This window comes from Camelus ferus, chromosome 13 (assembly GCF_009834535.1).
Source record: "Camelus ferus isolate YT-003-E chromosome 13, BCGSAC_Cfer_1.0, whole genome shotgun sequence".
Lineage (NCBI taxonomy): Eukaryota > Metazoa > Chordata > Mammalia > Artiodactyla > Camelidae > Camelus > Camelus ferus.
The window spans coordinates 56,440,727-56,467,844 of record NC_045708.1 but is presented as its reverse complement, the minus strand read 5'-3'; the positions used below and the strand labels follow the sequence as shown (position 1 = coordinate 56,467,844).

The 27,118-nt window shown below is 34.2% G+C and overlaps 1 protein-coding gene across 1 annotated transcript; it reads right to left on the bottom strand.

Annotated features, from left to right (window-relative positions):
* Positions 1 to 83: 83 nt before the first annotated feature.
* Positions 84 to 27,118, bottom strand: ACADM (acyl-CoA dehydrogenase medium chain). Its single transcript, XM_006193474.3, has 12 exons — positions 26,950 to 27,118; positions 23,331 to 23,418; positions 21,053 to 21,150; positions 20,868 to 20,937; positions 20,120 to 20,220; positions 19,426 to 19,506; positions 13,204 to 13,334; positions 11,040 to 11,148; positions 6,303 to 6,443; positions 5,671 to 5,766; positions 2,246 to 2,494; positions 84 to 917 (listed from the first exon to the last, which is right to left on the bottom strand). Exons 1-12 carry the CDS (start codon positions 26,977 to 26,979, stop codon positions 846 to 848), a joined length of 1,266 nt encoding a protein of 421 aa, XP_006193536.2. The 5' UTR covers positions 26,980 to 27,118; the 3' UTR covers positions 84 to 845.

Genomic DNA, 27,118 nt, shown 5'->3' with positions numbered 1-27,118 from the left:
ATAAATCAAATATACACTATTACATGAAGTAGTAAAACTTCTTGGAAAGAATATAAATAGATACACAAATCAAACAGACAGACAACACTGAACAGACAATTTTATTTAAGTTTATTTTTAGAATGTATGCACACAAAATGAGATTGTATACTGCAGAACTAAGGCTAACTGGAGATCAAAAGAGTCATATACAAATAATTTAAGGGAAATTTTACTGATTTATTTTAAGTAAGGCAAGTGAAATGTGGGCTCAGAATTAAACAAGATTTTCAAATAATTTCTGGGCACTGTATAATGGGAGAATATGAACATCAAATTTTTACTATTACTGTACAAATCAGAAAACAAATGCTTCCCAAATTGTAGTAAAATGAACTTCTATTATACAATTCCATTAAGTCTGCAAAGCTCCTGGCAAGTTATTGAATGGCTCCCAAATCCTACAGTATTTTCTCAATGTAAATTTTGGAACATTTCTTAATATTTTCATAAATCCACTTTTCTGTCATTGGAAAAATATGAAAACTCCAAGGAATTCCTGTTACTTTAATTTTAAGAGGTCAAAATAACAAAACAAGTGTATTTTTCTAGGTTAATGTAATTCAAGTACAGTGGAACTAAGGACAATACGTAGTTTAATAAAACAAAATATATTATGCAAAAGGCAAAGCATAAAGTTAAACAAAACTAGAAAACCACTATTAGAATCAGTTGCATAGGTTTAGTATAAGAGTGCTTATTTTTAAATTTTCACTGGAAAAAATCTTAAAGCCCTTTCTCTTTCCTGGAGTTTATATAGTAGATCATGTTCTAATTATTCAAGAATTATTAACACAGTGATCTGGTTAATTTTTATACCTGCCAATGTGTTCACGGGCTATAATAAGCCTTTGAATTTGTGCTGTACCTTCATAAATCTGTCAAAAAAAAAAAAAGTAGGTTAAATATCTTCACTACGTAAATACTTTGATTTACTCAGTATTTTGGACAGCACTCTAAGCTCCTACTGCAACACCAAACTGACTCAAACCATATAGAGTCTGTAGTCTAAAGTGATTCTGAAACTTGATTTTCTGAAAATAGAAAATTATTCTCTAAAGATTAGTTAAATTGTTACAAAAACTCCTTTAGCAAAATTTTGAAGGACAGTCTTAAAGCATCAAATACAAGGACATTAACATTTCAAACAGTTTGGAAATCTAAAGTTTTACTGTTTCTAAAATATTTATCCAACTTTTTTGAACTGCTTTTAGCTAGTTGTCACCTTTAGTCATTTTCTATTCTTACTCTCAAACCTGATTTTTTTCTTTCTGCCTAAGGAACAGAGTTGCTAAAGAGAACGGAGTTGCAAATGCTGGAAGGATTTGGTTTTGTTCACTTAGGTATTCCTAATAGCCACCCCTCATTGCTAGTTGAAACTCCTAACCCAAGCCATTTGTTAGTTCCGATGGCAGAGAAAAGTTAAAAAGCAGTCACCTCAGGCGCCAGGGGAGGGCGAGCATTACCAGATGAATCAGTAACTTTGGATAAGGAACAAATTCTGACCCTTAGTTCTTTCAGGTCTAAACTCAGGGGTTGCACTTTCTGAATGTCTTTCTCTAACAGTCTATGATTCTACCTCTGGATTTCAAATGACTTTTTTCTAGATTTGTCAAATAATTTGCTAGGGGTAGAGGGAAGCTATGGAAAAGATATTGAGAAGTATGAGTCATAATTACTTAAGTTACATGTGGGCATGGGCACTTGTATCTTATTTACTAAATTACTCCAATCTCTAGGTTTTTCTAACCACCAACTTAACTTAGAAGACAGAGTCATCTAGATCATTTTTTAGAACTTCATCCTCCTCTCTTCCTCTCCTTGGTTTTTTAACTCCCACACATGGTTTCAAGAGTTGTCAGGTAAGATTCAAAATAAAGTAACTAATTTTAAATGATATGCATACTTTTAGGAGACTAAAGGGTGGGTTACAATTACCTAGGATGTTAAGAATCAAAGAAGGCTGTTCCAGACATACTGCACATTTCTGTACCATTTATTTTGCTAGCCTGTTCTCTTTAAGACATAAACTTCAAGGTCACATTTTTCTTTGCCTTAATTAGTTCTAAAATCTAGGCTCAGAAGCATCTATGATAAAGATTTATTATTACTAGTGCCATAAAATCTTCAAATGATCAGAAATCTACCATAACATTTATGAATATTATGATCCCTAAAAATACACAAAAATCATTTTTAACATTACCTGATAGATCTTGGCATCTCTCATCAGTTTTTCTACGGGATATTCTGTATTAAATCCATTGCCTCCAAAAATCTGCACAGCATCAGTAGCTACCTGATTTGCAATATCTCCAGCAAATGCCTTTGCAATAGAGGCATAATAGGTATTTCGGCGACCAGAATCAATCTCCCAAGTGGCTCTCTGGCAACTCAGTCTAGCTAGTTCAACTTTCATTGCCATTTCAGCCAGCAAAAATGATATTCCTTGGTGCTAGAATTAAAAAGAAAAAAAGTTTAAAGATATCTTAATTTAAAGATGACTAATTTAAAAGTTTTTTTCCTGGAACTTTTTTTTTAGCTTCAAAAACTAATTTTAGACTTGTTACAGTCTACTTCCTCCAGTGGTAACATATTACAAAACCATAGTATAATGATCAAGGACAGGACATTAATGTTGGTAAAATATTATCAACTAATCTACACACTGTATTCAAATTTGGCCAAGTTTTCCACTAATGTCTTTTTTCTGTCGAAAGATCCCATCCAGGATTCCAACTGAATTTAATTGTTATTTCTGCCTAGTCTGTCTCAGGCTGCTGGGATTCCTCAGTCTTTCCTTCTCTTTCATGACCACAGTACACTCTTGAAGAATATTGGTTATTTTTGGTTATTGGTTATTTTTTGTAGAATGTCCCTCAATTTGGGTTTGTCTGATGTTTTCACAGGACTGGAATGAAGGTATGCATTTTTGGCAAAAATACCATAAGGGCGGAGGGTATAGCTCAAGTGGTTGAGTGCATGCTTAGCATACACAAGGTCCTGGGTTCAATCCCCAGTATCTCCTCTAAAAATAAGAAATAATAACAATAATAACCTAATAACCTCCCTCCACCAAAAAAATAAAATAAAAATTTAAAAAAATTACATGGATCCTTCTAAGTATCTCCTGGGAATTTCAAAAGAAAATTGCCATAGATAATGAAAAATAATGTAGCACTATATAAGGTGCTGATGGGAAAGTGAGTGCCCTGACAAGGACAAATAAAAGAAGTTTCTTATTCACTAGAGGTTCATAATCAAACAGGAGACTTAGGGCAAATACTTTCAAAAAGAGACAGTAAGTGTTCTATGAGTTATATGGCCAAGATACGCTATAGGATGGAAATATGTTCATCATACATTGATATGTGAAAATTTCAAATATGTCATATGCTTCCAGCTTTGGAAAAATATATTGATGACCCCCAAAGAGCAAAATACACCAGAAATTGACATTGTAAATGACTATACTTCAATTAAAAAAAAATAAAATAAATTAAAAAATAAAGAGCACATGGAACATTCTCCAGGATAGACCACATGTTAGCCACAAAACAAGTCTCAATACATTTTAAAAGGTTAAAATCATACCAAACATCTATTCTAACCACAACAATATGAGACTATAAACCATCTACAAAAACAACCCTGCAAAAAACACAAACACATGGAATCTAAACAACATGCTACCAAAAAACCAATGGATCACTGAACAAATCAAAGAGGAAATCAAAAAATACCTGGAGACAAATGAAAATGGAAATACAACATTCCAAAACCTATGAGCAAAAGCAGAAGTTTATAGCAATACAGGCTTTCCTCAAGAAACTAGAAAAATCTCAAGTGAACAATTAACCTTACACCTAAAAGAGCTAGAAAAAGAAGAATAATCTCAAAGTTAATCCCAAAGAACAAAAGAAATAATGAAAAGCAGAGCAGAAATAAATGAAATCAAGACTAAAACAAATAAGAAATCAATGAAACTAAGAGCTGGTTCTTTGAAAATATAAATAAAATTGATAAACCTTTAGCCAAACTCATCACGAAAAAAAAGAGAGGTCCCAAATAAATAAAATCAGAAATGAAAGAAGACAAGTTGTAATCAATATCACAGGAATACAAAATATCATGAGATTACTACAAAATTCATATGTGAACAAACTGGACAACCCAGAAGAAATGGATAAATTCCTAGAGACATAACTTAAGAAGACTAAATAAGAAAGAAACAGAAATCTAAGCAGACCAATTAATAGTAATTAAATTGATTCAGTAACGAAAAAAACTCTCAACAAACAAAAGTCTAGGACCAGACAGCTTCACAGGTAAATTCTACCAAACATAAAAAAAAAAAAAAAAAAAAAGACTTAACACCTATCCTTCTGAAACTATTCCAAAAAAATTGAAAATGCTTCCAAACTCATTTTCCAAAGACAGCATTACCCTGATATCAAAACCAGACCACCACCCCCCCCCAAAAAAATAAAGTAAAAATAAATAAAAATTACAGGCCAATATCCCTGATGAATATAGATACAAAAATCTTCAACAAAATATTAGCAAACCAAATTCAGTAGTACATTAAAAAGATGATACATCATGATCAAGTGTGATTTATCCCAGGGATGCAAGAATGTTCATTATTCACAAGTCAAATCAATGTGATACACATTAATAAAATGAAGGATAAAAACCATATAATCATTTCAACAGATGCAGAAAAAGCTTTTGACAAAATCCAACATCCATTTATGATAAAAACTGTCAACGAAGTGGGTATAGAGAAAATATACCTCAACATAGTAAAGGACCAACCCACAGTTAACATCACACTCAATGGTGAAAAGCTGAAAACATTTCCTCTAAAATCAGGGACAAGGAGATGTTGCCCGCTCCCGCCACTTTTATTCAACATAAAATTGGAAGTCCTAGCGATCAGACAAGTAAAAGAGATAAAAGGCATCCAAATTGTAAAGGAAGAAGCAAAACTGTCACTGTCTGTAGATAACATGATCTAGAAAACTCTATAGACTCCACAAAAAAAAAAAACTATTAGCAATCTGTAGCATTTTTATACACTAATAATGATCTATTAGAAAGATACATTAAGAAAACACTCCCATTCACAATTGCATCGAAGAGAAAAAAATGCCTAGGAATAAATGTAATCAAGGAAGTGAAAGACCTGTACTCTGAAAACTGTAAGACATTGATGACATAACAAATAATGCTAATAAAACGCTAACAAAAATTTGTCCTCAAACAAATTGTTTAATCTCTCTGAGCTGCAGTTTCCTGATCTTCAATGGAGATCACAGTACTACCAAAACAAGGGTAGTACTAGAGGAATTAGATGATGTATTTAAAACGTGTAGCACAGTGTCAGTACAGCACAGGCACTCAAACAGTATCTGCTCTTTGTCCTCTTAATTAACATAATTCCCAAAGTGGACAACAGTTAATGGCAAAGTCTAAAATCTATTCTTAAAGCCCACACTGATTGTTCACATTATCTTCTTGCTACCAAAGCAGAAAGATAGCAGTTTGTACTTAAAAGATAACTTTCAAATATTTAGATGAAAATGATTGTTTTTACATTTGAAAAAGCAAGTATAGTATTAAAATTACCTCTACAAGCAGCTTTCCAAAAGTTTTCCTCTCCAGGGCATACTTGGTAGCTTCATCCAAAGCTCTCTGTGCTAGTCCCACAGCACCAGCTGCCACCTAGAAATTTAACATTTTACAAAGCAAAACTTGATGTTGTCTTTAAAACACACAGTATAATGGTACACAAAGAGAAGCCGACCTATACCTTAAGGCAATAAAGTGGGTGGGAGGGGGAGATCACAAGTGTTTATATTTATGTTATTTATGAATTAAAGGTTAATGGAAGGCATTTTTAAAGCTCAGGATCATAGCCTAGAGATAAGTCATTCCTTCTGTTTAACAAGGGAAAGCTTCTTATAGAAAATATTCCTAATATGTGAGGAAGGAGGAAATGAGTACATATTCCCCAGGAATGATTAAATGTGAGCTGCTTCTTTGTAAATCCAACAACTACAGTAATATTATATTTGCTAAAATAATTTCTGTAATAGGTAACAAGAGAGTTGAAGAATTCTAAAACAAAAAACAATCTCTCCACCCTTAATAAAAGAAGCAGATATTAAAAAGGAAATACACACCAAGCACACAATGTTAAAACCACTCAATGTAATAAATAAAAAATCCTACAAAGATTATCAAATCATATTACTTACTGAAGGTCTGGTTTTATCAAAAGCTCCCATTGCAATTTTGAAACCAGCTCCCTCACCAATTAAAACATTTTCCTTAGGCACTTTCACATCTTCAAAGACAATTCCTCTTGTATCTGAACATCGCTGACCCATATTTAATTCCTAATAAGGAAAAAGATATATATTAAGGAACATTTCTTTGAGCTAAGATACATTTTTGCTTTAACCACTGTTTTATGACTTTCTGCAATTGTCTTAAACAGGGGTAGACAAAACAGGCCTGCAATGCCTGTTTTGTAGAGAGAGATTTATTGGAATGCAGTTACACCTATTCATTACATATCACCTAATGGCTACTTTCTTGCTACAATGGCAGAATTGAGTAGCTGTAACAGAGACCATGTAGCCCTCAAAATCTAAAGTATTTACAAAATATTCTGGATCTTTACCAAAAACTGTTCATCAACTCCTAGTCTAAAACAGTGTTTCACAAACTTTGAAACCAACACTAGCCTAAAATCTACATGTACATATTACCTACAAAGACAAATTTCATTATATGTTTGAAGATTATCTTTTTTACCATAGTAAATGTGGTAAAATGTAATGTCATTAAAAACATTTAGCAAACAGAATCTGCTTTGAAACATTTAATTTTAGCTTAACTAACAGAGCTAGCAAAGGAATGTACTGGGTAATAGTTGTATCTGTTTTCCCGGAACTCTTTCTTAGAATTAGGGTTAACAGGATAGAATCTGCATATAGAAAAATTCACCCACTTTACAAACACATTTCTGACAAATGTATGTGTGTGTAATCAACATCACAATCAAGATACTTCAGCACCCCAAAAAGTTCCTTTGTACCACTTTTAGTCAATTCCCTTACTCTACTCCCAACCCCAAGCAACTAATCTGATTTCTGTCCATAAGTTTTTCCTTTTCCAGAATGTCATATAAGTGGAATAAGGTCAGCCTGCTATGCCTGACTTCTCACTCTGCATAGTGCTTCATCCATGTTGCTGCTGATCAGTAATTCATTTCTTTTACTGCTGAGTTGTGTTCCACTATATGGATGTACCATAAATCCTATCCACAAGTAGATGGCTCCCCTCCACCCCCCAAGTTTTCAGTAATTATAAAGTTGCTATAAACATAGGTCCTTATATTCATTTCTCTTGAGTGCTGGGTATGTGGTAAGTGCACACACAAGAAATTGCCAAGGTAACAATATTCCCTCAAATTCTTGTTTTGAAAATTTTCAAACCAATAGAAGAGCTGCCAGATAAGTAAAACAAGTATCTCTATACCCTTTACCTAGATTCACCAATTGTCGACATTTTGGCACATTTGCTTTATTTCTGTGGGGTTTTGTGTGTGTGTGTGTGTATAACTATTAGTATTATTTGCTGAATTATTTGAGAAGTTGCAGATATCATGACCCTTCTTAGGGAAAAAAAAAGTAATCTCATTTTTAATATGCAGTGGGGTCAATGGGAACATAGAGCTATAAACAAATTCTTTAATACCAATAGTCTGCTTCGAGGCCCGAAGAAACAGTGACAATAATACATAGTTTGAACAAGAGAGAAACTAACATCTCTTTGTCTTTTAAAGTTGATAAACTCTAATACCTTAGACCTTTACTCAGATGTTTACAAAAACATTGTTTTACTCTATCCTGTTTCCCAGACTCATCCAATCACCAGAACACTTAAGACCAAAATGCTTCCTGGACTCATCTCAAGCCATATAGTTTCTAAAACACAAAAGTTTTGAAAAACATCAAATTTCACAAACTTGAAATTCAATATATTTCAAAAAAGACTTAAAGAGGTTTAAACATATACTTATCTGTTTCTCTCACTAGAAAGTAAATTCTCCAAGGGCAGAGATTTTTGTGTTTTGATTCATACAGTAGTCTCAATATCTAGAATAGTGCCTAGCACATAGTAATAAACTCAATAGATATTTATTGAATTAGAGATTTTTCTAAAGTGAGAAAATGGGAAAAAAGAAAGTAAGACTAAAATTAGCAAGCTAAAATCAGAAATGGATTTACTACTGAAAAAAGTATAATCTGTCAGGACCTTTACACTTTCTAGAGATGGCCATAAATTTGGCCCTGAGTTTTCTAGCAACCATCCCTAAAAGAGAAACATGAATGAAACATAAATAAAAACAAACCAATTGCTTAGAAGAAGCAAAACCACTGTTAGTACTTATGAAACTAAGCAGAAATCTGTGTCACCCCCTCCCCCTGCCAAGTACTAAGGCCCTCTACGTCCCCCTGCCTCTTGTTTGTAGAAAAGCTAAAATCTCCCAGTCCTCCCTGAGTCACAAAAGAACAGGCTTAGTTACTGATTAGGACAAGAGAGTCACACTCACTGTCTGTGCACAATCCTGAATTGTTTTACAGGTACTGTAACTGCCACCAGAGGGAAAAAGCTAATTGTATGATGACTAGACCGCAGCCATGACATAAGCTGCTCCCTCTTGAGCAGCACTGAATCTATGGCCAGCACAGTTCCAAGAACTGGTGTCAAGAGAATGGAATTAAAACTATCATAATAGCTATTCATAACACTACTATATAGCTCATAATAATCTATATCTCTGTGAACATCAAAATAACTGCAGCTTGTTCTGCCCATATATGTAAGCGGGCAACTAAAACTGTCAGCAGAGATACTTCAAATCCATGTCGGTATCTTTCACCTTAAGACCTCGATGCCCTTTCTCAGCATGAAGCAGTTACAGAAGACAGAACTTTGTTCCTAATCCCACAGAAATATAACGGTATCTGATGGGGGTGGAGGGGAGATTTATAAACAGCTCTTTGCAAGAAACCACCCTCAGCAGGAAACTCCTTTTGTCTTGCCACTTTAGCAAAGCATATTGTAACTTTTAACTCAAATGCTCCCATGCTCTACTCATCTCCAGCTCTAGCACACCCTTCAAATCGTTTGACTACACAATACCTCGCCTAACTATTGGTTCTGTCCATAGGTCAAAGAAGTAGACATGAAGAATAAGTAATTAATAGATGAAGAGATCTCTTCCCTAGCTCTCCTTTCAGCAATCTCACAAACTGTGTGAACGAGATAGCAACTGAAGAAAGATCACAAGGAGTCTACAAGCCTGCATGCAGTGGGAGATGGCGATGAACTTGATCCCCTATCTCAACGATTAACTGAGATCACTTCCCCTTTTCCCTTTCAAATTTTCATGGCTGAGCAAAATATTGGGAGTTGGTCTTTGGGGGACATAAGTCTACCTTCTCGCCACATTGCCAGCATTCTGGTTAAAAGCAACTTTCCTTTCTACCAATAACTGCCTCTCAGTATTGATTTTTGAGAAGCAAGCATCCAGACCTGAGTTCAGTAACAGTTATATTTTGTTATACACAACAATCTCATTATAGTTTTATTTGTAAAGTGCAGTCTACCTTTAATATCTACTCTTAAAAGAAAACATAGCATAATATAGTGTCAGAAACTGCACTGGGCAAGTTCCTAAGACACCTGAGCATTGATCTCAACTCTGCCTCTTAAGTATGTAACCATGAGTAAATCACTTCACTTGGATCTCAGTTTTAATGTTCAGTAAAGAGACTATAAATAATATGTAAAGTATCTCCCACTTTTAATAGTCTACAACCTAAAACCTACGCCTCCTACATACTTAAGCAACATGTGTCCATTTTAAAGAGGCTTGGGTACAATGGAGAGATTGTCATGGATTTTAATAAAACAGAATTACACAAATACATATGAATAGTTTAGAAGTTTGCACAACTTGTTCAACTCAAACTACCCTTTCCAGTTCAGGTATGCAACCCTTAGCCTAATATCTATTCAGACAATCTGAACATTTATCCATCTGGGAGGAAGAAAGTATGCTCATGTAACTCTTAATTAAGTTCCATACTTCCTCCTTTGCCTGATAGACATCGACATCATTTGGTCATGAATAGGTTTTCTTTTTTACAAATTCGTTTTGAAAACAACAGTTTTACAGTTGAAAACTTGTGACTCCTCTTTCTTTTCTCAGAGTTACAATCTTAAACCTTGTTTCCGCAGCTCTCACTTGGACTACTTTAATGACTTCATTTCTTTTTTGATTTGTTAAATTTTAATTTCTTTTCTCTTTAGTCTACTTTAAGTGTTATTGCTAAATTATCTCCATGCATTCAGATTACTAACCCTTTCAAATATGTTAAATTACCTGTTCTTGTTTAAATAAAATTTTTCTTGCTTTCCCCCATTCACGGCTCTTTGCCATTTCCACACTTTCTCAGGAAGATTTTTCTCTGAGTGTTGTATGACCTTGGGTAATCAATTTATGTTACATTGTTTTAATCCATAAAGTGTGCATAATGCCACTTATCCTACCTGAAAGGTTCCTGTGAGGAAGGAAAAAGAGTGGGAAAGTCTTTTGAAATGTCTAAAACTCTATTACTGGGCAGGCCATACAAATCATATTTTGATTTCCGCTTCATTATCCCTCACAGCTGTTACTGGCATTCTCCGTAGACTGGCACCACAAATAGCCACTCTTTCAAGTAATTTCTTGAAACAACTATTCTCAACTTAAAATCTTCAGTAAGAACTATTTCACCTGGTAACATCAACTATGGCTTAATTTTTATTGTAACTTAATACAAACAACATATTTTCAATAAAGGAAACAGATCGTAATTTTGAAATTTTTAGTTAAAATAATATTGGAGGCCTTAATTACTGACAAATATACACACCTTTCTTCCAATCTGCACTCCTGGGGTATCTGCTTCCACAATAAATCCAGTAAAGGCTTTATTGGCAGGAGTCTTAGGATCCGGATCAGAACGAGCCAACAAAAAATACCTAACATATACAAATATACATACATGATAAAGATAATGCTATCAGCAGATAACGCATGGTGACTGCATCTCAGTTATCCTCCCAACAATCCCAATGATTATTACCCCCATTTTACAGATGAGGAAATGAAGAATTAGGGAGGTTTAAAAGCTTGCTCGAGTTACATACAATGTAGCAGAGCTAGTATTTCAACCCAGGCTTGCTTCATAACTAACATGGTATTTAATTTTCTTTAGCAGTTTGAGCTGTAATTAAAAATTCCTTGTATCAAGATAACGTAAAATTAAAAGAAAGTACGTGTGTGTTGAAACTGACACTCTTTCTTTGCCAAGACTGGTTTAAGTATTTAAGGGATAAACAAGTTCTCTGGAAAAGGAAGGTAAATGGGGCTGCCTGTGAAAAGAAATGAGATACAAACTCCTATTCTGACTACTGTCCTCTCTATGCAACAAAATCAGTGTTTCTGTTAGAGCTGAATTATTATGAATATCAGCTGGGTTTTCTCTCCAGAAGAATTTTTCCCAGAAAGGTTTAAAAACAAAATATGAGGAAAAGGCAAAACATCCAAATGTTCACGTAGCCCATGTTCTAAATAGCCTGATATAGGAAATTTTAATTCCTTAAATTTATTTTCTATGCTTAAAACTAATAAATTATTATTCACTCTACAGTTTTACTTAATAATAGCTTAAAAAATAGTAGAAATTGTTTTCTAGTATCATATGTTACCTAATTAGTCTTACTATATGAAAAGCTGGACTTCATGAGTTCTTAAGATTATGGAAGCTTCTAATTGCATTGTTGGATTTCTCTCAACCTGTGACATTTTAATTGTCTCTTCACGTTTTGTTTATTATTTTCTGACATTATGATTACTTAATGACACAGTACTCCATAATACCAGACACTCATAAAGTGTTTGATAGATATGTTTAAAATAAACAACTTGCTGGCACGCTCACTCCCAGGAATAATGCTTTACTTGCCAGAAAACAGCACTGAGGAGCATACTTATATTTGAAATCAGAGGTTCTATTTTTATGCTTACAGTGATGAGTGAATAAATACAGTATTTATCATGACAACTTAACACACATTGGACAGAACTGTTGCTGAAATGCTCATCCTTGCGTTGAGCTTTATTCTTCTACGTTTCTCTCACTTTCACCCATTATTTTTAAACTGGCTTTCTGAAGCAAACACTATGAGCCTGCTCTCCTCTGTGTGTGACGTTGTTTCAAAAATTTCAAACTTCTTCCAACATAATGAAACCGAATTCCTTTACTCTTTACAGGACCTGTTTTCTGGGCTCATCCTAATGCAGGACATGTATTGGCTTCTGAATTTATTCCATTTTGTCAATGCATGTCTTAAAATGTGTTGCCCAGAACCATTTTTCCCTGTTAGTTTGATACTATACTCCTATTACTGCAGCAAAAAATCACATTAGCTCCTTAAAGGCAAATACATCACACTGTTGATTCCTATTGAACCTCTCTTCATCTTTTTCCCACAAACAATGCTATCAAATGTTTTTCCTCAACATTTTATATTTAAGTGCGTTTATGACTCTTTGTTGAACTTCATGTCATTATTTTTGGACCTCTTAGATTTTATTCAACTAAAATTATGTCCTTTCTAAAAGGTAGTGTATATTGCTCAGAATGAGAGAAATGTGCTATACCACTGGCTTCCTTTTTCCTTGGAGTCTTAGGGAAACGGTTCCAAGGAGGTTCTGGTATGGAGAGTGGGAGTGGTAAGCCCAGCAGAGGGAGCTCCAGCTTTCCTAATCAGATTCAGCCAGAGTAGGTAGGTATTTTTGTTTAATTTTATTTCACAAATTAAACTTTTGAGGCAATTTAAAGAAATAGTTCAGGACTTAAAAATAGTTGTTGAAAATCACTGAACTACTTACAATCTTTTATGGACCTTCCAGTTCCATGGATAAAACTTAACTTAATTGTGGTGGTTTAATAATACAGGAAAGAAGAGAAGGGAAATTCTAAATATAAAGTAATTAAGAAGCAATATACAGAGATGTTTTAAACAACATACCAATTAGCTTTTCCTCCATTGGTTATCCACATCTTCTGTCCATTAATAATATACTCATCTCCTTTCTTTTCTGCTTTAGTCTTTATACCAGCTACATCAGAGCCTGCTCCAGGTTCTGTTACACAGTAGGCCTTGAGTATATGGAAATGATTAAATGTTAATGATTAAATTATGAAAATTTAGAACAAGGAGGGTATTTTATTTTTTAAGCCAGTATTTAAAATTTTTTAAAATACCTAAAAATAAAATATTCCTAAAGAATCTAGCTGCTCAAATGTAAAAACATTTAATATATAATTTAAAACTAGATGAAGGGTACCAATAAACCATATCAAAAATTAAAATGTTAGATATCTTCAACCAAGTTAAATTCAATTTCACATATACTCATTCACTCAAACATCTATTGAGTAGCACCTACTATGTACTGGTTATGAAGGAGGAGATGGAAAAACCGGAAACGAAAGACATCCTATCTTCAAGATTTTACAACGCAACAGCAGAGATGAGTAATATATTGTAATTATATATATATATATATATATATATATGTATTAAAGTTATACACAATGGATTTAAGAAAGTATTTTAGATTTAGCGTGTCAGAAAGCTTCCCAGAGGTGATGCTTAAATTAAGTCTCACAAAGGACAAGGAATTCTTAGAGGGTAGGGAACAGGGGGAATATGTACTCCCAGAAGAAGCAATAATATATGCAATGATATCAAGAGAAGAAGCAGGGTTACCCGGTGTTTGCAACACAAAAGTACCCGAGTTCTATAACATGTATATTCTGTGCAGGTAAGGGAATGGTAGGAAATGAGTCTAGAAAGAAAGGAAGGGAAGAGAGGACAAAGACCCCTTTATACTACACTAAGCAGCTAAAATTTAATCTGGTAAAGGGGGGCTTCTTAAGGCTCTTCAACAGAGATGTGACAAAATATAGGCAGTAATGGATATACCTGAGTGACCAGGACTGTGAATACCGGGCCCAAAGACACCAGTTCCATATCCTTAAGGTACTTATTGTCCAAAGAGAGAAATCTTAGCAGTTAATTTTAATTCAAAGTAGTAAGGGTTCACAGGGACATGAGAAACAACGACTTAGACCTGCAGCAGGGCAGGAGGTGATGAGTGGCAAGGGAAGTGGCAAGTAATCCTCATTGGAGGAATGATCTTGAAGGACAAGTAAGCGAGGACAAGCAGATCTAGGCATGGAAGAAGGAAACAGCAGTTGTACCAGACCAAGGACTAGCGGTTCAGTACTCGAATGTAAAGCATGAAGCTCAAAGCCATGAAAGCAGGCTACCAAGGCAGACAGGGACCTGGTCACGGAGGCTGAGGCATACGCCATGCCTAGGAGAGTACACTTCTATGCATTCAACAAAAGTTTAGAACGCTTGCTACTGTGCCACAGAAGCTTAAGGAATCAAGTAAGTGGGCTTTAGGGGAACCTAGAACAGGCCGGTGTTCAAAAGTGAGGAATACATACGCATTTTTCTGAGGATGTCACATTCTAAAATGGGTTCACAAACATACAAACAAACAAAAAATAGATATCACTGCCATTGATGAAATGAAAACACAATGCTTTTGTAAAGGCAGGAGAGTGATAGTTAGATTCACATTTTAGTTTATTATTACACAAGCATAAAGGACAGATTTAAGAGGGGATAATAATAATAATAATAATAATAATAATAATAACAACAACAACAGCAGCAACAACTTTTTACTATCTTCCAGGTGCTGTTCTAAGCACTTGACTCATTTAAACCTCACAATGATCCTATGGCATAGGTACTAGGAATTTACATTTTGTAAATGAGGAAACTGAAACATAGTGAGGTGACATAATTTTCCCAAGTTGACAGATCTAGTAAGTGGCAGAAGGTACCTACATAAGACAGGAGTTAGGGACACAAATTAGGAGGCTTTGCAATAGTGCAGGCCAGAAAGAAAGCTTTAACTAAGAAGCAAGATAAGATGAACTTGCGAACTGTAGTGTGAAATCCCAGGACATGATGACTAAATAGGATGCTGAGGAGCTAAAGAGGATGTTATGATGACTCTCAATTTTTTAGTTTAGGAAGCTTTCAAATAGGGATAATCTAGAAGAGAAGCAGTTCTAAACAGTGAGGAGAAATTAATTTGGTTTGGGACACATTTAGTTTAAAGTGTTTAAGTCTAGCCAAGAAGAACTGTCTACTAGATTAGCACATATAGGAAGGTAAAGCTCAGGGGAGAAGGGCTGAAACTGGAGAGTTAATAGACTATTCAGTTAATACACCAAAACTTAATGCCTGATGGGGAGACCAATTTGGTAATTTAAGTCAAGAGTAAGCTTTATGTAAATCAACAATGCTATATTTATAAAAGTATGTATATTATCTAAAATAAGGGTGATGGAACCATCCTACTCTGTACTCAGCAGACCATACGGGAGTACTAGATTTAGCTCCATAACACTTTTGAGTCAGTGATTACTAAGAAGGTGATGGGACTTTACTGTGTTATATGAAGAAAAGATGAAAAAATTGGGGCTTATTAGCTTAGAAAAGACAAGATCCACATGATAGCCATATTCACATACCTGAAGGGTTATACAGCCAAGGGAGAGAATTTGAAATTGATAGAAGAAACCTATTGTGAAATTATCTAAACTTACTAAACACCTACTATGGTACTGGGTGATAAAATTATAAAAGGAAGTGAGACAATCCTTTCCCTCAGGAGCATGAAATCCAGAAGAGCTTTCTAATGGTCCAAGAGCCTTCCAAACAGAGCTGCTATAGGAGGCTGTGATTCCCAGACATGAAAACAGGACCTAGATGGCTTTTTCACAGGGGTGCTGTAGAGGGGTTTCAGGTGTCACGTGAGTCAACCAGGTTACTTTCCTACCTAGAGGTTCAAAGATGCTTCCACCCATAACAAAAAAGGGTATTATATAAATGAACTCTCCAGAAAAGATAACCCTATAAAGTACAAAAATTTTAAGTACCTTTGGGAATTTTTCTCCCCCTGAAATATGCTATTAGCCATTCCTCTGCTTTACAATAAAGCACAGTTTCTAGAGTTTATCAAGCGTATGAGTCTGTGTGTTTCCCTACAAAGTGGCTTGTTCTTTGGAGTTGTTCTTAGTAACGGAAATTACTTTTATAACGCCCCTTCAGCAGAAGCCATTTTGTTTCCACCACAACTTGCTCTCGTCTTTATCACACTAGAAGTCAAGCAAATTTGTAACATTTGTTTATGCACAAGTATTTATTTATGAAGAATTTATTATTTACTTATTTTGCATAATTCTATGAGTTCTATAATTCTATGAATAATACATTCTGGGTAAGGATCTAAGGGTCTACCAGATTGTTATCTTGTGAGCAGAGGCCCAGTTTTATTCAGTATTTTAATTCCAAGCCACCTGGTACACAGTATTCAAGTATTTAAAGGAATTAAGTATAACATTATACCTTTCTTTATTGGTGATGACATCACCACCTTATCTGTGTATAGTTTACTAGGCAATTTTGCATTTATTCTCTGTTAAATTTTTTAGTTTTTGCCTTAGACTCTAAGGGGGCTAGAGGTAGTTTATACAATACATGTCTTTTAAAAAAATTAGGATGAAGTGAAAATAAAGATAAAATCAGAAAGAAGAATAATATAATGCAACACATGCTTTGAGGTTCAAATAATTACTGGTGGTGGACTATGTAACTGGCCCTACGCTTCTTACTCACCAAAACAAAAAAATACCAGTTATAAGTGTAAACTGCCCATAAACTGAAGTCTGGCATACAGCAGGGAACTCAGATACTGAGTAAATGAATGGATGAATGAGTTAAAGTTAAGAGAAACAAAGTTTCCCCTGGTCACTAGGTATGAAACAAATTTCTCTACTATATTTTTACAAAAGGCACACTATGTAAAGATATTTTTATAAAAACAATAGCATTTTGTTTTATCTTTACTATATCCTTTTTAGATGTTATACACCCTGTGTTCAGAAGTGACTTTGAGGTTAGGTAACTATTTAAGATCACATTGCTATTTTATGACTTGAAGCCAGGTCTTGTGACCCCCAAGTTCAGTGTTGTTTCAGTTACATTTCAGCTACTTCTTAGTTCCCCTGGGAATGCATGGTTTTATAACAAGAGTTTTCCATACCATTGTTAGGCTTTTTACAAACACTTCCGAGTTCTTAGACCATGGCTGGACAAATAAATTTACTGAATATCTTGCCCAAAACAAGCTTAATAGTCTAATATTTGTTTCTAACTGTTTAAAAATTCTGCTTATTTTAGGTATATACTTTTTAAAAGATTTAATCCAATATTTGAAAAACAAGTATGTTTCTAACTTATTATTTAAACATTTTATATATATATAATATATATGCAATAATATAACTAGTTTTAATTTTTCAAAAATTTTTTTCCACCAGGTGATATTGAAAAATAATTACAGTGGGGCCCTTATTTATTTCTGCACTTGCTTCCTCAACAGTAGTATAACTGATCACATGATGTGGTAAGAGATTAAATCTTATGAATATGCACTAACACTATAACTGTACTAAAAGTTAAATCCAAAAACTTATCATATTTTTCTGTATCAATTTTTACCATGAAATTATTTTTAAAAGCAAAAATCTAAGGAATTTAAATATTCAACAATAGGGAATAGTAAAATAATTTATAGTAGTTCAATTAGATAGCATATTATGTAGTAATAAATGTCACAGTATTTAAAAAGTAGAGCATAAAAAATACGCGTGTTAAAAATACAAAACTGCATATATGACCCTTATTGTGAAAAATATTTATATGCATTAAAAAAATCTAACAGAGTATACAATAGGTCTGTAATACCAGTTAACTTCACCATCTGAGGGATTAGAGACATTTTTGTTCTTCATACTTTCTAAATCTTCTCTATTTTTACAATCAGAAAAAACTTTAAATATTAATTTTAAAAAGTTTAAATAAAACATAGTATTATATGTAGTTAATGTTATAAATATTTATTGGGAGTTAAATAACTGAATCTCAGTATAAATTAATCAATAATTACAATTAATATACCTATTTTCATTTTCACCCTTGGCTTCATATTTTGAGTACATCAATTACAGTAGGTACATATTTGAGTATATATTATGCACTAGGGGGAAAATGTACAGGAAGTCTTCATTAATTCAGAAGTTAGAGTAATTTAGGGACAAGAATAAATGTATTTTTATACATACTGAAGGTATTTATCAGAAACTGCCAAAGAAATGTTTAAAATATTTGAACTACATTTAAAGACTTTTTTAAATCTTAGAAATACAGATTTGTACTAAGACAATTACAAATATTCATATCAATGCATTAAGTGAGGTTCTCCTAAGCATCTCTGTGCTACAACTTTTTTAAACCCTATTTCTAATATTATATGTTATAAGAAAAGAATGTAGATATTCCACACAACTCTTGGTATTGAGAAACAGCCTACTAAGTAACTCTCATTTGTTGGAAACAAATTGCCAAGAAAGTAGGAAATATGTATAAATGTCTTAATTAGTTTGCCTGAAATTTAGGTACCTGATTTAAATAAAAAATATTTACTTTCAAATATTATTTTATACTCTTTCAGACCAATTCTCAAAATTAGCTCAAAACTTAATAACAATTTACTATATTTTGGTATCACAATCAAATCCTAGATTCAAATCTAATAACCAAAAGAAATAAAAATTCTTATGTAAAATCACTTTCAGAACAGAGCTGCAATATGCATGTGTGTAAACTGTACAAAAGTATCTTTTTCAAGAAATTCAACTAAAAATTTGTTAAGTAATTCTCAGGGAATTAAATAAAATCTATAAATGTCATACCCAAGTCAGTCATTCAACAAACTGTTACCTTTTTAGTCACATTATTAATTTATTAGTTCAAAAAATTTCTAGTTGAAACACCTACTGTCATGTAGTCAATCTAAACTTCCTGACACAACCACTCAGTTCTAGTCCAGAGTGCTCCATTAAGTAGGTATTTCTCTCCTGCAAATAAGCTAGAGGATTGTTATGATACTTTCTTGGCATCCCAGAAACATCATTGTCCCTATGCTGCTTTGGTCTTAATGTGTTATAGTACAATATATACGTATAGACTGAACAGGGAAAGGAGCACACTTATTCCCTTCTTTAAATGTGAAATAAAGCAGCAGCTGCACATACTCACACACATCAGTGGCTCCTCAGTCATCCTCCCCAAATATTTCTTCTTTTGTTGATCATTTCCAGCAATAATAATAGGCATTTGCTATCAACCAAATAAAAGTGATGTTAAAAAAAAGATATTTTTTAAATTAGGCATGAAAATTAAAATACTATAATTCAGAACAAGAGAACTATCTTTCCCCAGGGAGTAAGTCCAAAGAATTGGCCTTTATTCTGCCTCTAAGTTAGACATCTAGAACCATAATGGTATAAATCTGTTAACCCAAGTATTTTCATAAAATTAAGTTACATAGGACTTGTTGGTAACACAATATGTAAATATCTACTATAGTAAAATGTACAAGAATTAAATTTACCATAACTGACAAGGTATATATGATCAGGCCTCCTAAGAATCAACTCACTAAATTTCAGCATCGCCAGCAGTGACAGCAAGCCATCCTGATCCTTCCCCAGAAATGTCCTTACCTAAGAATTGCCACTGAAGCCGTAGCCAAAGTGTACAGTTTCCCTACAAGGACAGCTAGAACTCCAAGTACTGAAGACAACAGGGCCAGAATGATCAACTCATGAAAGAAGAACTCTAGGGTTCACTGCAGAATCTTTTTAAAGAGAGCAATATTCCACTAACCTAACCTAGCAGTACTATTTCATTAACACAGCTCAGGTAGGCAATAATTTTCCAAGTTACTTACCCCCAAAGAATTTCCTTCAATGGCAGTCTGAATGCCTGTACATCCATAAGCCAACTCTTCAGTAATTAAACAGCTATCAAAACTTCCAAGTCCAAGACCTCCTACAGTATCAAAATGTTTTAAGAACCCATTATAATATATAGCACATCTCGATAGAAATAAAGGTAAACTATTTAAATTACTTCCAATAAATCCTAATTGATTTTAAATGCAAACTTGAAAATACAATGTCTATAACACAAGAAACTAAGTTTTCTCGCTAGTACAGTAACAAATTATACTTCGCTAAAGTAAGTTTTAAAATTACAAAAAATTCTCTTACTATTTGTAATCTGGATCTGTCTTTATGTTTCAACGTGATTTTGTAAAAATCTGATTCAACTCTGCTAAAACTTTGACCCTCTGACTGTGGAAGGAGTGAAAGAAGTCTCAATAATATGTAAAATTGAAGGTAGAATTAAAATGCAACCAACTGACTAACTCTAGAGAGAGAAGTTACCAAGAATTAGGATCAAGTTAACATTGGAACCTGTTATAAAGATGGAAAAATGCCTCTAAAGTGTTGAGTGCAAGGCTTCTAAAAGCTGTCAAATACTGAAGTCTGAACAGGGGCACATAATAGAAAACCATTTAATGGCAACAAATATTTGAAAGAATGACTGAATAGAGTTTCAAAATTTTTCTTGTTCAAAACAAAAATTTTCTTGTTCATATGCATCCTAGCATTAAAAATGTTAAGAAAGCTTACCACAACTTTCTGGAATGTGTGTATTCATTAAACCAAGTTCCCAGGCTCTTTTAATTATTGGGACAGGGTACTGAAAGAAAAAAAATATTTTAAATAAAAAGTCAATTACACTTAAGATCTAGTTATATTTAAAATCTTGTAAAAAATGTAAAAGACTTTTCTCTCCTTAAAATGCATATACCTACCTCGCCAGTTTTATCATATTCTGCAGCAACTGGCAGTATTTCCTCCCTGGCAAATTTACGAGCAGTAGCTTGAAATTCTTTCTGCTGTTCAGTTAACTCTAAGGGAAAGTTATTTAGAAAACATTAAAACAGGACAATGAGTTGAGGAAATGAAATTAGTATGTGGAAACCTATATTTATAATGACTTTAACCCCTGATAACCAAAAGATCAAAGCCTATAATGTGCTTTCAGACTAATCAAGATTTCACTGTACTATACGAATAAATGTATGTCAATGCTAATGCCAAAAGAGTAGGTAAGATTTCTAGCTTTTATTAATGAGTAGCAGATACAAACGAGTTTTTCTCTTCCAAAGGTTAAGGTTAAAAAAAAAAAAGGTTTCTTACTTATTATCTGGACTCATCAGAGCAGACTGAAATGAAACTAGTATGTCCGACATGCCTTGATCTCAAGAATCAATCTAACAGGGAGACAAGACATGACTAGTGACCACAAACCTATAAAACTCATTCCAACATACCATATAAAAATATTAATACCATAATTTCAATTTTACTCCTCCTTTAAACTCAGATAATTTAAGTTTATAAATTAGCACAAAATATCTGGCAAAAGTGGTGGGAAGGTTTCTCAAATTAATGAAATAAACAGGACGGCTGAACTGAGAATAGGAGCCAATTATGACTGCACTTTTTTCAAATCCACACTGTCATACAGTTTTATTGTGGTTGCATCCAACACTAAAGGATAGGTGAAATTTAAGAGATACAGGGTATTTTGGACAAGAAGAATGAGAGCAAAGGCAGGGAAGCAAGAATGAGCAAGAATGCATAAGACTATAGGGATGTGAGAAATAAAATGTAAAAGGTTTTAGAAATTTGCTGCTGAATTGAATAGCCTAAGAACAAATCTCTCAGTTTATAGATAAGGAAACAAAAGCCCAGAGTGAGGAAATGATAACCCCATAAGTCTTACAATGGAGTTAGCAGTAAAAGTATACTTAGAGTTTCAGCCTAGTGTTCGCTCTCTCATTCACAACTTTACTTCTAAAATTGGGGCCAGTTCATATTAAGATTGTGGGTGGGTAAAAGGTAGGGAAGGCAGGGATCTATTATGTATTATATGAGATCTTTCTTTAATCCAGTCACTATGTGCTAGGACTTTACATATATTATATAATTTAATCTTCAAATAAATCCTGTGTTTAGATATTATCTTTATTTTATAGATAAAGAACCAGATGCAACTGGTCATAGGTGTTGCCTCTACTTCTTTACTTTAGCTTCACAATCACCCTCTTCTAAACATATCTCATACTCTGCCGCTTAGCAAACCACCATAGATTTCTCCTGCTAGTCTTTCACTTTGCAGTATGAACCTGTATGTGACAAACTGAAACTAAACAGCAATCATACCAAACCTAACATCTCAATAAGGAAGTAAGATCCAGTCTCCCAAACTGCTATCCTTACATTGCTTCAAAATTTTTACTTAATTCTGTTAAAAAAAAAAAAAAACTTTATACTCTAACAATCTTGAAAGAATAAAACTCAAAATGATAACTCTACAGAGTTTTGAGTTTATTTCTACCTGAGTGTGAGTTAATTATCTCAGTTGCCTTTTAACTATTTTCTGAAACCAAGGGAACTGAGAAAATGGGTTTTAAATTAGAGGAAAGGTAATAATTTTGAAGCAAGAAGCACTTTAGGGGCCAACGGATGCTAAAGAAAGGGATTATTATTTCAACTATTTTGCCCAGGACTTTGTTTCAGATAGAAAAGGGGAGAGAAAATCTTACTCCTTTTCCCTCTGACACCACATGGCTCCCTGATCTCAAGACTGAGAACCACATCTACTAGCACCAAATTGCAGTTCAGATATATTATGGCCAAAACAGGCTTATTAGCAGGTACCTAGCATTGGATATACAATAAGTGTTTAATAAGTATTTGTTGCATTCAAATTTCTAAGTTGAGAATATTCATATGTATCACGGAATCTGTTATTTATTTGAGGCTATTTACTTAGGAAAAATGGCAGGAATATATATGTATAGTGCTAATATAGATTTATGAATAGGGTATTATGCTCAAGAAGAAAACAAGATCAGAAAGAATGAGTGTGACTAACTATGAACAATCTATGGATACTGATTGATTCTACTCACTGACAGACATTACTAAGTTTGTTTACAAATACATTCCAAATACATATAAAAAGCTGCATATATATAACAAATATAAGTTTAAAGTCAAAAGGCAGAACAGAACAGATACCAAAACTAAATCCCGCTCCTGGTTCACGTTTTAGGACAGCTTTTGTACGCTGTGATCTCCAGTCAAAACGAGAAAGACTTCTCAGTACCTATAAAGAACAATTTTTTTTTACAGTAAATTTGATAAATTAAACATCAATCCAATAAGAGAATATTGACAATTGCAAATGAGTAGAGCAACCTGTTTGACCATATTCAACAACATAGTTTACGGGGCAGGGAAACAGCTCAGTGGTAGAGTGCATGCTTACCATTCTTGAGGTCCTGGGTTCAAGCCCCAGTACCTCCATTCAAAAAAAAAAAAAAAAAAAAGCAGCTTCCACACCCTACACACAGATCAGATGAACCCTTCATATTTTTTGCTCTCATTTGATCTGAGTCTCTTCCCTTCGGGTTCCCATGTTTCCCTGCACTCCCTTCTCTCCAGTGGTCTCTCTGCAGTTATTTAATGCCTGTGTCAGATCTACTGTAAAATGAGTATAAAGTACAATAAAATGAGAATAATTATATATACATACATATCTAAAAGAACATAGTTTGAGTAATTACTTAAATGCCTTCAACCATAATTTGATTTCTGTATTAAGCCAATTATCAGAAATTTGAACACCTATCACAGTAGAAATTCTTTTAAAACACAATGCAAATAAAACTGATCAGTAGTATCTGCACTACTAAAATGGAGTGTTTCCAAGGCAAGTAACAGTCAGGGTTGTAGTAAACTTCAGGCCATTATTTCAGAAATCTCACCCAGAAGCTCTAGAACACTTGTGATTGGAAAGTTGGAACAAGAGGCAACAATAGGATGGTATACTATGTTCAAGAGTTGCCTAGTCTATCAACTTTGATACCCTGTCCCTGTGATCCTCCCAGCTATGCCCCTGGGAATCTTCCCCTTGGAGGATCCCATTTTCTAAGATACCTCACTCTATTTAACAAAACAAATTAGTCTAAAGCCATGTTCTGTATTTTCCTCTGTTGTGTATAATTATTCTTAGAATGTTCTAAGCCAGGGATTAGCACACTATGGTCCCCATCAGTTTTGTAAATAAAATTTATTGGAACACAGCCATACCACACTGCTTTCACTGCAGAGTTTTTAAACCATATGGTTCACAAAGCCAAAAATATCTGCTGTCCCCTTATGAAAAAGTTTGCAAACCTTGTTTTAAACCATTAATATACTACTTAATATCTGAAATATACTTATATTTCTTCAAAAGGATATATAAAAATATAATCAGATATTGTTCCTTTCCAACCCATTTTTATACTCATAACAGTTTAATGTACACAAAAAGTAACCACTTGGGATTTACTACAGTTATCAAACTGGAAACCATACTGGAACTCCTGGGTAAATGTTTAAGGACAGCCAAAATTAAACACTTAACACTTCGAAGAATTTAACAGAACTATCTCTGGACAATTCTAGTAAGCTAGACATTGAAAGAAAGCAGAAACTAAAAACTAAAAGATCAAGGACAGAACTTGCTTGTTTTCCAAAATCTGTGAGAAGAAACTGTCCACTCTGTAGATGACAATTTCAACTTGCAAAGAGAACTACCTACATTTAAAGTGACAATATAGACTGTCAAATACCTTAATTTAAATGATCCTTGCAAAATAATAACATACTTTATACTACAATTTTGAAAAAATTACAGTATTAAAAATTCACATTTTCTTTGCAATTTTCATTAATCTTATTTTGGAAGTAAAACATGGTTTCTCTGATATCCATTGTCTAGTCATCATAGACTAAACCTATTCTCATTTAGTCACATTCTACATGTTAATGCACTGAATCTCCAGATCAAGACTAAGATTAAGACACTATTTTTATTCCTGTTTTCCATGTGAAGAAATTGAGGCTCACAAAGGTCAAGTAAAATTGATCAAGGTCACTGTACTATTAGGAACCAGAATTATTACTCTAACATTCACTATCAAGAGCCAATGCCATTTACCACCTTGCTCTACGGCTCTTTCAATTTAAGTATCCTAATTGGTTAACAGATTATATAAAGAAAAAAATTCCCACAAAGATCAGACCAAAATAGTTGACTCTTCTAAATGTGTGTTTAGACAGCATTGGACAAAAATTAGACCTCACAATACAGGTAAAATGGTGTGCTGAGAGGCTTTAAATAGGGACTTATTAGTGTATTTAAAATAATTTACAAAAAGCTTACGTATGATTTTTCAGGAAAACATGTTACATAAAACAAAGTACAAAGGTAGCCACTGGGAGGGAAAAAATGCCAACCCACCTGTTAATTAATTTCTTTTTCAAACGTGGAAAATGGGGCTAATCTTACTGGGTAATTGTTGAGATGACTAAAATAATATAATATCTTGGAAGCAATAATGCCATATAAATATTGGTTATTACGTTGGACTCTCTGCTCAGAACACTGGAATTCCAAATCTCCAAAAGGCAGCAACTTTACTCAAGCATCAACTCTGCAGTAACAGTACAACTATAGTTAAACATATTTGCATATTTCTTAGGAATAAGAGTCTTAGTTTTATGGGCGTGTCAAAGAAAAGACACAGTTGTATAAGTTTTCTGGATTAGGTTTCTCTATATTCTTTCTTTGAGAGATTGAGAAATCCGTGTCTTTTTTTTTCCTGGTGTCAGATTTTAAAATCATTTTAAAAATCCCCATTTCTGCCTTCAGAGCCCACTAACTTGTATAACAATGACAAATATTGAGCAATAATCCGTTAGACTTTATTCTAAACTCTAAAACTGCTCCTATTATGGTCAAGGACATAACTTTCTTACTCAATTATAAATGACATTTAAATGACAGTCTTGTGTGAATACATCAATAGTATTTAAGATAGCAAAATGTATCTAGTGACTGACAATTCAAAATCTGTGACACAACACTAGAACATAAAGACAAGCATCAAGAAAAATTCAGCGGTAGGATCTTCTTTTCACTTTTTTAAACGTTCACAACGTGTAAGCGTCCTCTACCACATTACAAAACCAAACGCGTATTAAACATAATAAGTTTCACAAAGTTCAGCTGGTTGTTTTCTCTTTCCCCCGTGACTTGGACCCGGTAACTTGACAGGCACCCAAGGTAAGACTATCTGAATGCTGCATTTTCTAGTATACATCAGTATACATCTTCATCAGTATACATGAGGAATGAAATTTACTAAGGACTCCCTTCTTAGGCTGGGGATAGAAAGCAGATAGTTTTCTCCAAGACGTACTAGCCCAGTTCAGCAAAAACAGGCCCTGCCCAATTGAGAGATGGGTTCACTTTGCAAAGGATGGGATCCTCGGGGAAATCTTTGGAAAGTTCTCGGGCCAAGAAAGAAAAAGGATACTCCGAGGAGTGGACGCTGCCAATATACGGGGCAATTGCAGACTGGGGATACAGGAAAGTGAAAACCCAGGAAGCACTTGGTCCCACAATGAGAGGAGGGGGTGCGCGTGCTGCGGGGAGCAGGTAGGGGGCGCTAAGGCTCCCCGAAGAAGGCTCCTTCTTCACCTCGTTTCCCACCCCTCTGGGCCGCACCTATTTTCTCCATTTTCCCCTAGCCAAACACCACAACCTCCATTCCCCACCCACGCCGAGCCCAGCTCTCCCTCTCACCCCGCAGCTTCGCCTGAACACCGCTGCCATGTCGACTCCGGGTCCGCTACTCAGTCTCTAACCCAGCCGGCTGTGTCGAGACGGCGGATCCACCAGGCGCGGGATCCGTCTGGCCCCGCCCATATCTTGCCCCAACCACCCTCGTGGGCGCGGGCGGGGCTTAGGAGGG